The sequence below is a fragment of the Hakea prostrata genome, chromosome 2 (assembly GCF_041222555.1).
Source record: "Hakea prostrata isolate BN-2017 chromosome 2, UWA_Hpros_2, whole genome shotgun sequence".
NCBI classification, from domain to species: Eukaryota; Viridiplantae; Streptophyta; class Magnoliopsida; order Proteales; family Proteaceae; genus Hakea; species Hakea prostrata.
Window position 1 is genome coordinate 70,529,258 of NC_142601.1, and position 16,652 is coordinate 70,545,909.

At 36.3% G+C, this 16,652-nt stretch overlaps 1 protein-coding gene across 3 annotated transcripts; it reads right to left on the reverse strand.

Annotated features, from left to right (window-relative positions):
- Positions 1 to 2,654: 2,654 nt before the first annotated feature.
- LOC149026207 (protein GRAVITROPIC IN THE LIGHT 1-like) lies at positions 2,655 to 6,590 on the reverse strand. Of its 3 annotated transcripts, XM_089146461.1 has the most exons (4): positions 6,228 to 6,590; positions 5,901 to 5,950; positions 5,683 to 5,790; positions 2,655 to 4,777 (listed from the first exon to the last, which is right to left on the reverse strand). In XM_089146461.1, exon 4 carries the CDS (start codon positions 4,775 to 4,777, stop codon positions 3,374 to 3,376), a length of 1,404 nt encoding a protein of 467 aa, XP_089002587.1. In that variant the 5' UTR covers positions 5,683 to 5,790; positions 5,901 to 5,950; positions 6,228 to 6,590; the 3' UTR covers positions 2,655 to 3,373. The 3 variants fall into 3 exon arrangements, with proteins under 3 accessions (XP_089002587.1, XP_089002590.1, XP_089002589.1); XM_089146464.1 differs by lacking the exon at positions 5,901 to 5,950; XM_089146463.1 differs by lacking the exon at positions 6,228 to 6,590 and having other exon boundaries at positions 5,901 to 6,219.
- Positions 6,591 to 16,652: the final 10,062 nt, after the last annotated feature.

The following is a 16,652-nucleotide window of genomic DNA, read 5'->3' on the forward strand; positions in this document are numbered from 1 at the left end:
CTTCTTCATTCAAAATTGTGCTTCCATATATCTAACAATTGATATCAAAGCAAAGTTAAGCGGATCATTGTCAAGAAATAGATGATCGATGTACAAAGAATGAAGAAGGTTTTGACCGATCGTTCGAAAGTACGATTCTCTAGTTTGATTTAGATATCGTAAAGTTCTTTTTTATATATATTTTTTCAAATGATTGTTCTATTGGGTACGAATTGTTGATCAAACAAAATAAATTTAAAAAAGTGACTCAATGATCTGTTTTAGATCATTAATGAAGAAGAAAACAAAGAGGTTCAAGATCAGCGGGGAAAACTATATGGGTTCTACGGTCTGGTATGGAGATCGAGAGGAAGACTGGCTTGTTTGATTGTTGAAAGAAAAGCATGGCGATCTGTGTTGGAAATGTCATGTTGAAAAAATAAAAATAAAAACAAAGTAGAAAAGAATCTGGCAGTTGGTGTTTTGTTTGAAGTTTTTATTGGTTTTTTTAAACAAACAGGGTTTAAGGAATATAATGATTGCATTCTGAGAGAAAAAAAAGTTTGAAAAGCTCTTGAGACATGAAACGTGGAGAAAGAAGAAGAAAAAAAGTTAGGTTAGAGAAAAACAAAAAAGAACATTTGTTTTTTATTATTAAATAACTATGGTACAAGTTGTTTTCACATGATTTTGTGTGAAGGTGCTGTGTGTGGGATTAGGTTTTCTATAGATTTTTGGACGTTCTGGACTCAATGGAAGTAATAGATTAAGGAGATTTCGTTCAATTGGTATTGGTCTGATGAGTTCGTGCGAAGATCAACAGTCAAGCTCTTTAGGTTGAAGACGGGTATGAAAGGCACCTATTAGGTTGGTATTGATCTTGTGGGTACGGAGGTCAACGGTTAAGTTATGTAGGTTGATTGATGGGTACGAAAGGCGCAGATCAAGTGAATTGCACAAGTTTGCAAGGCGTGTGGAAACAGGTGGAGCTCCAATTGACACTCGGGCAAGGGTATAAATAGAAAGAATTTGCAGGTTGGTTAGGCGTCCAACATGGGAAAATCTAGAAAGAAGTAGGTGATTTTCACTTCGAATTTGGTGAGTGGCGGTGATCTCTTGAAGCCGACTGTGACAGATGGAGAGGTGGAGCCAAGTCGCGTTATAAAACGACGGAAAGCAGTATGAGACACCCCGAGTGTGGAGGTCTACGTCATATAGGTTTTCATGATGGCGGTCAGGAAACGCATCCAAGAAGGGGATGTGGGTCATGCAGTAATGTGTGGCGGATACACAGAAACGGGTGATTGCAAAGAAACATCATCAATAGTTTTTTTTAAGGTGACTTGTAAAATTCAAGCCAAGGTGGAGATTGTTGGGTTTAGATGTCTTGTATTTTGTGAGTCCACATAATTATAATCAGATTGTATTTATATTTTTAAACAATGTTTGGATCAATTACTAATATGAGGTTAAAATTATAATTATATTGAAATTAGAGTTATAAATCTTCCTATAAATAGTATGTGGGATAACCTATAAGAATCAATTCTTGTAAGGGGTTGGCACACCCGACAATAAGGATTGAAGACAAGCAAAGAGTATAACTTTATGGGTATGAAAGTATGTGAAGTTTTCTAGAAATAATAGAATCTATTATACCTTTGGTGGACAAAGGCAGAATTTTGTAGAACTACATTAAATACTTTTTGTGTTTTACTGGTATTTTCTTTGTTCGTGGTTGTAGATCCATATGCCTAACACTATGATTCAATCTGAACTTCCCACATTGATGTATTAGGAAAATACACAGCATTTGTAAATCGACCCCACAGAAAGCACTCATCCTTCCATGGTCGGTTAGCCATTTTGGAGCTCAAAGCTCTTTAATCCCAAGCCACGTCTGACATAGCCCCTCCCAAGACACCCAGTGGGTTTTATGTTTTTCTTTCCATCCACAACACCTAGTAGAAGTTTGAAGCAAGTTTGCAAAATTGATCGTGAAGCTTCAGTGGAAGTCGAATGTGACTAGTAGCATATTTTTGGGAGAATTGTAACCACAAATTTTAGTAAAATCTCTTTACCTGCACATTTTTGAGCACTCTGGAAAACCCAGTCTAAATTTAAACTAGTAAAAAAGAACGCAAAGACCCCACCCCAGTCTCTCAACCAGTTATACTGTCTATGGACTCCGATTATCCTCTACAATTTCTGGACCACCCGACCAGTGGGGTTCCGTCGTATTCCAATCCTCACGGGGGGGCCCCATTAATTCTCTATATTCTTATCTCGGATTGTGACATGTGAATTCTAATTCTTACCCTTCGATAGCCACAATCTTATATACAAATTACAGAGGTGAAAATTGTATTGGTTGTGAAGCAAAAAAAAAAGAAGAGAGAACTTGATTACCTTAGAATAGAGAGGTAAAGCATCCCTCCAAAAAGTGAAGGAACGAAATCAATTTGTGGAAATGATTATCATGTCCCAGAGGAGCAACCGACGCTTTTGCTTTGGTTTGGTTTGAATCACACTCCTAGTCTTGTAGAGTTCCATCACAACACCCACCCACATGAAGCAGCACAGATCAAGGTTTAATTTAAAGTATCCCATGGAACGGCTAGCCAATATGTATTTATGACAATACATATTGATACATCTCTCTATTGAATTACACATCATATACATCATCAATATGATCTTGATATGAAATGATGTCTCTTAAAATGATTTGACCAATACGATATTCAACACCAATACTTTTTAAGTTGCCAGGAGATATATATAAAAGGAAAGAAGAAAAAAAAACCAGTTAATATTTACAAATTACAAAAGGGCCAAAAAAAAACAAATGGAGAACTATAAATTATTTATCGGGTTCCTTGCATAACAAAATTACAACTACCTACCCTTCTATATAAATATTTACATATAACTTTCCTGGCTTACATGAAACAAAATCTCCACAAGGGAATAGGAATAGACGACAAACAACTTCTTGAAACTCGTCTATTCCAAACCCCAATGGATACTAGCTCACCTTCTGCTGGAAAAACAGCAAGAGAGAGCAGACAATAGAAGACCCAAACAAGGAAAAACCCAGCCTCGTCTAATTTTACCTGTCATGTGATGGTCCCCACTGCAGTGAAAACGCGCCTTTCTCCCTGGTCCCACTCAGAAATTCCAGGTCATATCCAAGTCACGTGTAGGTCCGAATCCCAATACTTTTTCCTGATGCCGCTTCATCATCACATCACCATACGTTCCATACATCATCAGAAAATTGGGATGTGTTCCGCCGAAAGAGAAAGAAAGATTTAGAAGAGAAAAAGAAAGAAACAAAAAAAAAAAAAGAGATTCGCATCCGACGACATCGACCGTCCCCACAAGCGCGTGTTCACACCGGACTCGGAGATAGATAGACCTGACACTGTATCACCGTCTTCCCGATTCTGAAACCCGGCACCACCGTGAAACCTACGCCTGGCATGTTCACCGGCAACGTCAGCGCGTGGTCCGCCACGCTCTCCATGAACACTTCGGAGAATCTACATCCTTTCCTTACCTGGAATATGGATGCCTCAGGCTCGAAAGAGAAGGCCAGGCAGTGCAGAAGCCATACCCTCTTCGCCATTTCTGCAAATGTTGCAAAGAAAGCAGTTTCTGGGTAACCTCCTGCATTGACCAGGTTCCTCTGGTTCAGATCTCCGAAGAAGGAAGATTCCATCTTTGGATGGACTAGTTTCAAGTACTTGGCTCTGCAGAATTTCGCGAATGGAGAACGGGGCTTCTGGGTTAAGAAATCCATGGGTTTTACAGATTTCAGCTCCGTGAATCTCGCGAAGAAGTAGTTCTGACGCTGATTCCTTTCGGGCTCGTAAACATTCGGCAGAGAAAAATTAGGGATGTGGAAGCCATCCAACATCTCTCTGCATACGAAGCACTCGAATGCGAAGCACCTGTCGTTTGGTTTCGCGTAGACAATGTTGGGTTCGATTGAATCGGCCGCTGCGTCGATATCCCATCCTGCTAATTTCATCTGTTCCAAGATCACCTTAACGAAATTCCGAATGGATTTCCCGGCGTAGCGGAGCACCGTTATGAAGTGATTTGGGTTTAAGCCCGATAAGTGGACATCATCAAGAAGAACGGAGAGAGGACCACTTACACCGCTTGGGTTTAGTTTTCTCTCTATTCCCCTGTTCTGCGCCTCGGATTCCTTGAGTTTCTCCCTAAGCAAGATAATCTCAGACTCCTTGACCTTCAACTGCGACTCAAACTTCTTACCCATGATTCCATAAGTCTTCAATAGGCTCTGCTGTTCTTGTATTTCAGCCAACAACTGCGTTACCTGTGGAGATGGATCCATCTGCTGCTTCAGATAACACTGTTTCAACTCTGAAAGACGCTTAAGTTCTGAAACTACAAGCTCATCCGCAGCTTGAATGCCATCTGGGTCGTAAGGCGACTGAGCCATCTGGAGCTGAGCATAATCAGCCTTCACAGACGAAATGCTTGCGAAGAGCTTCGCTAAGAAAGCTTCCAAAGCTGCCCTGTTTTTGAGCTTCTCATCTTCCTCACTGAAAGACTTGGCTAGGTCTATGTTAACACCAACAGAATCCACCTTACCCTGATGCACACGCCCATTAATGTTCATGTTCATCTCATCATCCTTGAGCTTGTTCTGAGACTTCAATCGCCGGACTTTTCCATTGTCAGCTGCACGAAACCGGAGAACTTTGGCAAATGTGCGAACTATCCCACCGACATTCGATGCTGCCTCCGGTCTCACAGAGTCCATCTGAACCCAGAAAGATCAATGAGACGCCGAGAATGATGGTGAAACAATAATGGGTGTAGCAGAATTTAGCCGTTAACAGAGGAAGAAGAACTTTAAGAAAAGAGAAGCAATCGAGCATGCCCAAATGAAAAAGTTCTCCCTTTAACTCTCCGATCGAGGACTTGGCCTTAGATCAGCTTCTAATTCTAACCCTCATCACCTTTCTGATCCTTTTTTCAAGATCAAAAGTAGATTTTAAAGGCGGGAACAAAGAAAAGATAAAACCCTCTACAGGTGAACCTCATGGTGAATCGAAGACAGAGAGAACCAGAAAAGATTTATATACGACATTGGTGTATTTCTTTCTCGATTCTACCCAGAAACTCAAAAGACGCGTTAACATCCCATAAAACAAAATCCTGTAGTCAGTCTGTCTGAAATCATAAAACAACTCATACTCAAAAATTCATAATTTAACTAATTTAATAATCTAATTCCTCCATTCCTGTCTCCAGATTTTTCCTCATTTTAATAATCCATTATTATTAGTAAATTCTCACTCAGACATTCAAAGAGGGGAATAATTCCAGAGAGCCCACCATTAAACATTAATCAAATTTCCTTCCGGACCCACAAACGTAACGTATCAGACGGTTAAGAATCTGAGTACATGGGCGGTCACAAGACATTGACGGTGATGGTGGGGGCGAACAAATAAGGACAATACAAACCATATACAGGAACGAAACCAAGCAGAAACAAATAATGGAGGAATATGCATTTTTCCGGTGACAACAGAGGTTGGTTGTTCGAATCTCGAGTTACACCCAGACTGTACAATCAGGCCCACTTCATCACAGATCTAACTAATCTGAACCGTTCAATCATTAAAAATAAATGTAAATTTTACGAAAAAATAACCGTACCTTTTAAGAGTTATTGAGTATTCTCTCTCTCTTCATCTACCGTGAAACGCAAGGTAACGGAACAATAACACCATTGAGTGAAGCTCTTCACTGCCTTCACCTGCAACTCTGCAAGTCGAGAAGGAGAAGATCACAAAAACTTCTCCAACAGAGAATCCCCGATCGGGAAATTTAAACTGATAAAAAGATTGAATCTTTTGCTTTGTGGTAACGCTTACCTTGAGAAAGAAAGAACCACTTAAGTCGAGATAAGGTCACCAGTAAAACCCTAGAAGAGACTTACACGAGTAAGAATCAGAATCTACTAATCAAAAGAAAGGGGAATATTAAAACAGCTAAGGCAAATTGACAACTAGAACATCGATACACTGTGTTATTAAAGGTATCACAATGAAATACTAAACAAATCTCCGAGCTTTTGAATGAAACAAGAACCTTTAAAATAAGAAAAAATTTAGAAAGAACAGAAGGGCTTTCCTTCTTGGTTATTCAAATCTTTCCTCAGAGGTTCTCTCTTACCAACCAAAGCCAGAAACATGGAATACCTTTCAAAGAACCTTCTTGGTTAGCGATTCCCGAAATCAAAACAGAAACTTCGACGATATCGCAATCTTCGTGGACAAATAGATTGCCATTAGAGAGTCCTAAAGAAGAAACTTTGACCAGAAACTCTTCTCCTTCCTTCCTCCTCCGAAGCAATTTCTTTTTTCTTCACCGTGAAAGTAAATCTAAATAAGAACCACTCATTTGCAGAGGAGATTGGTTGAGATTGAGGTATTCGATCATATGCATTCTGAGAAACTTTTCGCAGAGACAGAGTGCTTGGTGACAGAAAATACAGAGAAACTACTGCCACGGCGCATAGAAAACACCAAAACAAGTAGAGCAGAAAGAAAAATTGTCCGAATCCAGAGTCATTGGCATTGGGAATTAAAAGTTAAAACCTCCCCAACTATTAGATCTTTTTCATGACCTTCATACCCTTAACTTTCTTACTTAATTACCAAACATTCTGTGCCCTTTTCCGTAAATTCAATGGTTGCTCCTATGTTTAAAATTTCAACGGTCGCTCCCAAAGACCGTTTCTAATGTAACCGACGTGATTAGCGGAGGTCAATAATGTGACAGTCAATGTGATAAGTAAGGGTAGTTGAGTAATTTACATAACAGAGAATGTTGTTATATTGGTTCCAGCTGGAGAAGAGACGGCCCTGGTGTCACGTCGTCCGGAAATGTTACAGAAACGTATACTTTTTCAGATTTTGAGTAGCAATAATTAATTGGAAATCAACGGTGTACGTTCTTTTTATTACAACCGTCCGATCCGTATATTTGATCGCAAAATCTTCTGAGACATAAGGGGACGTTGAGAGTTGAATGGTAGGTTATGGAATTCAGGTGGACGATCGAGATGTCCTTATCTTAATCTTTTCTGTGATTGGTTACCAGTTTCTCTGTTAGGCACGTTTGTTTTCTTGCTTGGTCCTGCCCATGCTAGACTGGAACTGGATTCAGAATGTACGTTTATCAAAATGATGTTTGGATGCATGCATGGCTCCTCTCACGGTCACGGGCATAGAAGATCAACTGACATGTCGTCGTAGAATGGAATTATAAAACAAGAAAATTCAAATTACTTAACCTAAATTTTCAGAATTAGGTCACAAAACTCTCGATCAAAACCTTATATTCTAATCGGATAAATGATTAGGCCCATTGGTCATTCGGGTCACCCTTTGTTTCCGTTACAAATCTCCAAATCTCCAAATCGGGTAATTTACATTGAACGCCAGGTCCATCTCTGAAGTCCGATATAAGAAGCATGACACCATTCTTGTTTAAGTCCTATCAAAAACTACCGACTGATTACGAACCCTAGCTAATAAATGACGACTTGTCAATACAAGTTACAAGATTGATAAGGAAACCCTAATTAATATTGAGTGAAAGGTGTGGTTTCAACTTTCATGGATGGTTGCCTGAAGGTCCTGAACTTGTGGTGAAGCTTCATATAAATCTGGTACTTAAGATTAGGTGTTAGTTCATAATTAATGGATGATAGAAGCCAGGTGTTTATTTTCAGCCCAAGGAAATTGGATGTGATGTGATGGTACGTACACCTAGCACCAAGAAATTCAACCCAGAAAGCAAGGCACAGAAGCATTTATAGTTTTAGAATTGAAGAAAGCCACCAAGAACAACATATGGGTTTAGTTAATTAAATTACGTAACAAAACACACACTAGATGACCAGAATCCAGAATAACCAGATCAAATCATCTGTTGAACTAGTTCATCAACCCAGCCAACCACCATAGTTTCTACAGATGACCCTCAAGGCTGAACCAAAGCTTAACTTCTTCCATGTTTGGTGTCCAAGGAGTATTAATTATTATCAGATTTAGATCATTAGCTATTATATTACGAAATGATTATAGGTATTTTTAGTCTTAAAGCCAAAGAAAAGTAGATATTATGAGATGTAGGTGATGAGTATTCAAAATTTCATCTACTATTCAGAAAATAATTTCAAGTATTTCATACGTATATGTATGAACGGATTCTACTTTAAGTAGTTTCATAATCAATACTAGAGGTGTGTTCTTCAATATATTTGAAGTCACAGTCAAGCTTTCTTCCACCCAATACATATATATAAAGTCACCAAATTTCTTTTGAGTAGTTCTTATATTGTCTCCACGATTGAATACTTAAATTAAAAGAGACACCAATGGAAGAAGCTATTTTCTATGTGAAAGTGGAAAACATGACCCACATACACTTTACTTCTCAAAGTTGAAATAAATAATCAAACCTATATATGTGAAACATGCATTCTATATTTTGTTTCTTTCTTCAAATTGAACAAATCCAAACAATCTCAGTTTATTGACTAAATAGCAGGAGAACTAAGCTTGAATTGGAGTTATAGTTATGCCTTGATGGTTGTTTATCATCCATAGTAATTGCGTGTTGAAAATCATATTGAGATTTAACTTGGCAAACACAATATGAAGAGATCATTGATAAGTCCATCTCAACCTAAGCGTTGAACAACCACCGAGCTTTAATAGACTTGCTTAGTTTGATTTTTGACAAGAAAGACTTTCTCTTTTAGGTTCTCCAATAAAGATGAGAAATTATCAAGCATAAGGAAGGAAAGAAAATGAGAAATATATATATGCATGAACATGATGCTATCAAGTTCACAAATGTCATTTTCATAACAGTCTCCATACTTTATCTCAGTGAATCAATTATGGGGTTAGGTGATCAACAACAGGTCAATCAGTTGAATCGATTCAAAAAGAGAAAACGGTTGGCTGTGCCCATATTAGCCCATGAAATTTACTTTTGCTGAAGCATTTGGCACTAAATTTCATTTGGATCTCTTGGGTCTACTTTTACCTCCTCAATTTGGATTCTATATGGACCGTGCTTTCCCTCTCCACTTTTCCTGGATATGGAATAATCTCTCACCCTTCGCACCCTTGCCCTTTTTACTATCTCGGTCCAAATCTCCTCTGGGTCCTCCACTTCTTTCTAGCTTGACTCCTCGCATCCGATGGGTATTTTATTCTCTCTCTTTGGTCCCCGGACTGTATATAACTCTTGAATCATAAAAGATATTCTCCTCTCCTCGTTCATCACTAATGGCTCTTGGTCTTTGCTCTCTCACCCGAGTCTTACACAAATTTGAAACTCCCTTCCTCTTTTGTCTTCCTTTGCCACTTACATTACCTTTTGGACCCCTTCACAATTGCCTTTGCTTGGAACATCCTAAGAACCCCTCCCCAGTCCCTTGGTCCCCCCTTGTTTGGTTTAAATGCCACATCCCTCAACACTCTCTTACCCTTTGGAGAACCCTTAACCTGGCTCTCCCAACCCAAACCTTCCTCATCAGTCACCACATCCCTAACAGCCCCATCTATAGCCTCTGTTGGACTAGTATTGAGGACATTGACAACCTTTTCTTCACCAGCCATTTCTCCTGCTCCATCTGGATCTTAACCTTTGCTTCTATTTGGCCTAGATTGAGGAGCCCTTTTGGTTTTGCTAGAGATTGGAATTGGGTCCTGAGTAAGTTCTATGGTTCCACAATTTGCGACCGAGTAGGTATGCTCGTCTTTGCTGCTACAGTTCATCATTTATTGTGAGAGTGCAACATGAGAAGATGGACTTCTAAATCGTGATTTCGAGTCTCGATTTGGAATATCTCTTTTGATGTTTTTTCTAGGTTCATTTCTTTCCCCCTCCCCTAATGATGGACTCTCCAAGGAATAGATTGATTGTTAGTTCCTAGAACTTTAGCTCCTCTCTTCAGTTGCTTTCTTGACTGTTTGTTGCCCCCCCCCCCCCCCCCCTCTCCCCTTTGTATTCCTTGTTCAATTTTAATATATTATTTATTCATAAAAAATTTTAAAAATAAAAATTAACCTTTTATCTGAAGAAAAAATAATTTACTTTCGTGAAAATTAGATGTATTTTCATCATCTATCTAATAGTTTACGCTATCCATGCTTTTCTATGGTTGGGTAAGAATTTGAAGGCTTCGCAAGTTGCTTAGAATTAAGAAAAATCAAATGGCCTATGAAAATATTGTTTGGGAACTCAACCAAAAAGTTATTTGAAAACAAGGTTGATTACTGTTCGTTCAAACCTTAATTTTCTCTTTGAATGACAGGTAAATGAATCTAATGCTTTTCTTCTATAAGAGATGCATCAAATGTTATGAATATGATAATAGAACCTTTATATATATATATATGGACTTTATTATAGATATGAAACATTTCAGACAGCAAAAAACAAATATGTGGTGTTGATTGATTACTTTAAAGAGCCAAGAACATCCCATCAAAATCAAAAGTTAAGCACTTTGCCTTACCAAATTGTGCTATCATCACAGATTTCTCATTCTCCCCCTCATCCATTCAAATGATTAACCTACCATTCAATGTGATGTTCTATCTTATGTTCCTTTCAATGTCACATGTAAATTTATCACATATAAATAATGTGCATATCCTTCTCTCCTTAATCACATACAACAAAATTAATTAAACTGATTACCTCCATTATAGCAAAGATAGCTAATCAGACATGCTTAATTCCTTTTTGAGGGAAGAGCTCTACTAGTCAGAACATACCTAACTCTCTAAGGCCCAAAGAGTATTGTAAAGTGGTGAATATAAAACATTTGTCTTAGATCCCTTAGAGTTAACTATTCATGCTTAGCTGCTTCTCCCAATAACACTAGTTTAAACAAGTTTCAAAGTATCAATTTGCTTCTTTATTTTAATGGTCTTCAATTGTTTAGGGTCTTTAGGAATAGTGACTGCTATGCATATTACATTAGTGAAACATCAAATTTAGCTCTATGAAAATTGATAATGTTGTGATTTTACTCATTAATAAACCATTTTTCGCTTGAAGAGAGCGCGGTTTGTTCTAAGTTTTTTTATTTGAACACAAAATTTGTTCTTTAGAACAAAATTTAATTATTTGTCACCCATGTGTTATTGAACACACTACAATCCACAATTACCCAATTAATTAACTTTTTTTTTTGTTTTTTCCTCAACATTTTGTCAGTGGGAAGTGGGGTGGAGGTGAGGGAGCAAGGTAGGTTTAGATTCCAAGCATGGTAGCTAGATGACAACCTATACGCTTTGTCTAGACAACAAGTGACAATTATACCTAATTTTTAGGTAATTTGGTACTCTCTCACTCTATACACTTTAAAAGGTAAAATAATTCATTCATGAATCAAATCATATACAAGTCTTAGGAGACCAATTGTCGTGTAAAATCATTTTCATATGCTTTTGTTCTAGGGAATTATTCTTTGAAAATGGGCGTTTGATAAACTCGTTGTAGAAATATCTCCAAATAAAGTCCACAACATGAGAGTAAGACAGAGGAGATTTATATGTAGAGGTGCAAGATGCAACAGTTTGTTAATTATTAAGACCATTGTATTAATTTATTTATTTTTTTCTTTGATAGAACATGTATGGTAAAAAGTGTTCTTCTGAACAGTTCTCTCATCAGTTCGTCCTTAGGGGAAGAAAAGAATAAACCGTTTTCACAAACACCTACAATCTATTATTCTCTTCTTTGAAAACAAAAGATTGTTAGAAAAGAGAACATTACCAACCGATCCCTAAGATCCAATTAATATTATAGTTTTTAGGCTAATTATTAAAGTTCTTTTAATTAAATATATTGATTTACAATCCTTTTTTCCAGGAAAGGTAGATGGCTGCATTTCGTCTGCAGAAGGGAGGAAAACGTTATGTCAACTACACTGAATTTCTACCAAGAAAAACAAATAAATAATTTAAACTACACTGAATTTATTGACTTTTGATGAAATAATAAACTGATCAGTATTAGAAACATGCTTGAATAGCATAAAACTTAGCAAAAGTATTCCATTCTTTACTTAAAAGAATGATATATTAAAAGGAAGAAAGCTTTTGATCTTTAAAGAAAACACCCAAGAATGTAAGGTCATTATTCATCTCTCCCCCTTCACAATTGTTTTGGTTTTTTTTTTATATGTTAAACCCCTTCACAATTGGTTACACGAAATGCTTACAAATATTCCATCCCTGATTCTATTCTGTTCTTCCTGAAACATTTGGCTTTTTCTTGGGCTATTGGATGAAAGCTTTCAAAATTGTAAACGTCAATATTCTCAAAGATCCATTCATTAATGAATGTCCCACAAATCAAGAATAATTTAGTTTGGATATGGGTGGGTCCGAGCTGAACCAATCTAATCTATGTAGGTCTTAAAGTAGGTCCAAAACCAAGCTATTATGGCATTATTTACCATTTAGATGTTATGAATAGAAAAGGGTTCCAATAAAAAGTCAAAAAAGAAAGAGAGAAATTGAGTTTAGATTCCAGAATTGACGTCCTTTTTGTCCACTGAGTTGATCAATAACTTCGGAGACCATTAGTAAGATTTCAGAAAACACATGTTTGCGCACAGCCTTATTGCTGAATCAACACAAGCTGCTTCTCAGAAACCTCACTTTTACTTTCTCTTTTTTTGCTGCTACAGGATAATCCAGTAAAAGCTCAAAAGGTTAAAAGGCTGAGTCCATCCATCCATCCATGTCTTCAAAGATCAAACAAGAACTACTCATAGTGGGAAATGAATCATGAGGATCCAAAGCCTCAACGTTCAGATTCACAAGTGGGTTTTAATTAAAGGGCTTTGAGATAGAGGATCCAAAGCCGAGAGAGAGATAGAAAGTGTTAAAAATCTGGAATGTATCACGAGGCTCTGAGAGAGAGAGAGAGCAAGAATGAAAACGTAAGAAGATGGATGGGATTGATGTGACTAGACGAGAATTTGGGGGGTCTGGGTTAGAGGTGGTGTCAGGTGTGTAAAGAGTAGAGTAGAGTAAAGATATGGTGAATCTAGCTAGCTGGTTCTGGTTGTGGACTTCGTGCTCTGGACGGTGATGTCCTTTTAAACGTTTCTCTCTTCTCTTTTCCAGACAGCAATGGCTCCTCCGTCGTGTAATCAATGGCTAAACCTGGAAGCAGCACAAATCATCTCGAAGAAGCCTCGCAGCCACTTGTTGTTTGTGGTCCGAAGACTCCGAACTCAGAATTGCGGCCAAAAAGAAAAATATATTTTCTTTCGGTCAAAAATTGCAACCATGAGACACGTGCTGCTTCAAAGTCTCAACTCTCAATCTTCTCTTCTACCTGCTGCATGCATGGGTTAGATAAACTATTTGAGCAAGACAGGTTGGCCAGTGCTGTGGGGTTTATACGGAATGGAATTCTTCACTTTCTTTGGAGAGTTGGAGCTGGACAGAACAGACAGAAGAAGACAAAGCGTCCAAGCATGCATTAATGGTTGATTAGGAGAGTTCTCCATCAGGTTACAAACAACAAGCACCACTGTCAAGGAAATATATATGGTTCAATTTAGATGAAGAGTTGGATCTTTTAACCAAACCTCGCGAAGAAGCCTGGCCTATGATTATGACATCGATTTTGATAGACTCACTTGTAGTGTTCTTTTGTAGTTTTAAATCCCCACACCTTTTAGGTAGATTTACTAAAGCATGGAAGGCTGCAAGTAACACTAGCTACAGTAATAATCTTTACTTTTAAAATATATGTGAAATTGGAGTTCGGCACATAACATACCATCACGCTTCCATAATCATCGTCATCGTCCTCGACAGTTCTCACTCTATGTAGCTCATACTTCAATAAATTTCACTCTACTTTCTGTGGGCAAGGGCAGAACTCCATTAGGGCTCGGCAGCCATGCTCCCCCGCCCACCAAAAATATTGGGTTCAATTTTAAAAGTAAAGATGAAAGATATACATGTCATTCTTATTTTTTATTTAACAAATTACAATTAAAAGACACTCAATTTGAAACTAACTCATGATCCATCAATTTCTCCTTATTTATTCTCTTATCTTCTCTTAGCATAAGATTGTTATATCTGGAAATTAATAAGTAATTGAAATTATGTAAGGTTGATTGAAATTATAATTAGAAACAAATGTATAATTAAAATTATAAAATAACATTGACTAAGTCTATAAATTTATAATTAAAAATGATATCATAAGGTAATATTTGTATCGCCTTCTAATATAATAGTTATTTACAAAAAATAAAACTTGAACAAAACCTCTATTGCAACTGTGAGAAACATGCTGCTTTAAAGTCTTAAAGTGTCAATCTTCTATGTGGGTTGATAGACTATATATTGAACAAGACAGGATGGAGTGTGGGGCTTATTTGGAATGGAATTCTTTGCTTTCTTGGTGCCGGATAGACAAAGGAAGACAAAGGCGTCCCAGCATTAATGGTTGATTAGGAGAGTTCTCCATCAAACTACAACAAGAAACACCATTATCAAGGCAATATAGTGCAATTAAGATGAGATGTTGGATTTTTTAATAAAACCCCGCGAAGAAGCCTTTCCTATGATTATGACATTGATTTTGATTAACATTTTGGGATTTTGCTTTAGTGCTACACAATTATTCAAAACATTAAGCTTCGAATGATGAGAATCAATTATATGGACTACTCTTTTTTTTTCTTTTTTCTTTTTAAACTACACCACTAAAATTTAAAGGAAAAAAATCAAAAACAAAACCGTATGATTGAGATAACCATCACTTTAGATCTGGACCATAGACAACTCAGTGTTACGCATTATGTAACATCCAACATTTTAATAGATTCACATGAAGCATCTTCTTAATGAAAGTTTGATTACCAAAAAAAAAAAAACATGAAGCGTTCTTCTTATAGTTTTAAATCCCCACACTTTTACGTAATTTTACTAATTTAGAATAGAAAGCTGCAAGAAACTAGCAGCATAATAATCTCTAGCGTAAAAAAATCTTCTTATCTCACATCAGATATAGCATTAAATAAGCGTTTAATCTCTTACCAAAAAACAAAAAAAGGACGTTTAACCTAGGCACATAAGTCATAACATATCATCACGCTTTTATAATCATCGTCTTCAACGACTCCTTCTAAGCAGCTCATACTTTGACAGATTTCATTCTATTTCAAGTGATCATTTTCGGGATTCGAACCTCAACTCTTAACATTAAATGTTAAACACTTTAACATTGATCGGTGCATAGAGGGGAAACTACATTGGAGCTAAGGGCCTCCCCCATTAATGGAAACAATTTTAAAGGTAAAGATAAACCATATACATTTCATTCTTATTTTTTATGGGTCACAATTAAAATCCAATTTGAAACTAACTCCTAATTTATAAATTTCTCCTTATTTGTTAACTTATCTTCTCTTCTTTTTCCTCACACTACTAAGTGGAAACTTGGATTTGGAAAAATAAAATTTTTTTCTTAAATCTTTTCCAGAGGACCACAATTAAATATTTTTATTTCTCTCTCTTTTTCGGTTTATTTTTTCCTTTTTTCTCTTGATTTTTTTAACTCTTTCTCTCTTTTTTTTTTTTATTATTTTTTAAATGTTGAACAGTTGAATACGTATGAGTAAAAGTTCGAAAGTTTGTTACTGTTTTTTTTATTAATTAATTATTTTTATTTTGTGGTTGATTTGAGAGAACATATATTTTTAATATGCCAAATCAAATTCAAATTTTAAATAAAAACTCAACGAAATAAAGATATAATTGAAATTATAATTGGAAACAAATATGTAATTAAAATTATAAAGGAAGGTTGACTAAATCTGTAAATTTATAATTATAAATCAAATGATAAGATAATATTTGTATCTATTTTTAATATAATTATTATTAAAAAAAAAACTTGACCGAAATCCTTCTAAATGTAATTAAAATTAATTGAAAACAAAGATGTAATTGAAATTATGTAAGGTTGATTAAAATTAAAATTGGAAACAAAAGTGTAATTAAAATTATAAAATAAGATTGACTAAATCTATAAATTTATAATTAGAAATCAAATTATAAGACAATATTTGTATTGCCTCTAATATAATAGTTATTTATAAAAGGGAAACTTGACCAAAACCTCTAAAAAGGTCGTCAGCAACATTTCGAGGTTTCAGTGGTCGTCGAAATTTTGGCACCAAATTCCGATATTGAATCCTGGGTCCACCTCTCTCTGTGTGTCAAAAGCTCTAAAACTGATGGAGCGAAGTAAGTTAAGCCATTAACTTATCATACTAGATTGATCCAATTAGCACATAACATTTTAATTGAAAATTTTGGAAAAGGGTATAAAGAGTCGGATTAAAATTAGAGGTGTAAATTAGTTCCGTTCTTCAGTGGTTTTGGTTCCATGATTATTAAGTTGGACCAACAAACCCATCGATTTTGAATCTAAGACCTTGAACCATTACCAATCTGTTCCAACTGAAAACAAATGCGTAGAAAGGTTTTCAAACAACTATTTTGAACGTTTTGTCTTCTAAGTTGGATTTTGGTCCCGGTAGCGATTCT

What these genes read in the sequence shown, in the direction of transcription:
- LOC149026207 (XM_089146464.1), bottom strand. Translation starts at nt 4,777, where the DNA reads ATGGACTCTGTGAGACCGGAGGCAGCATCGAATGTCGGTGGGATAGTT.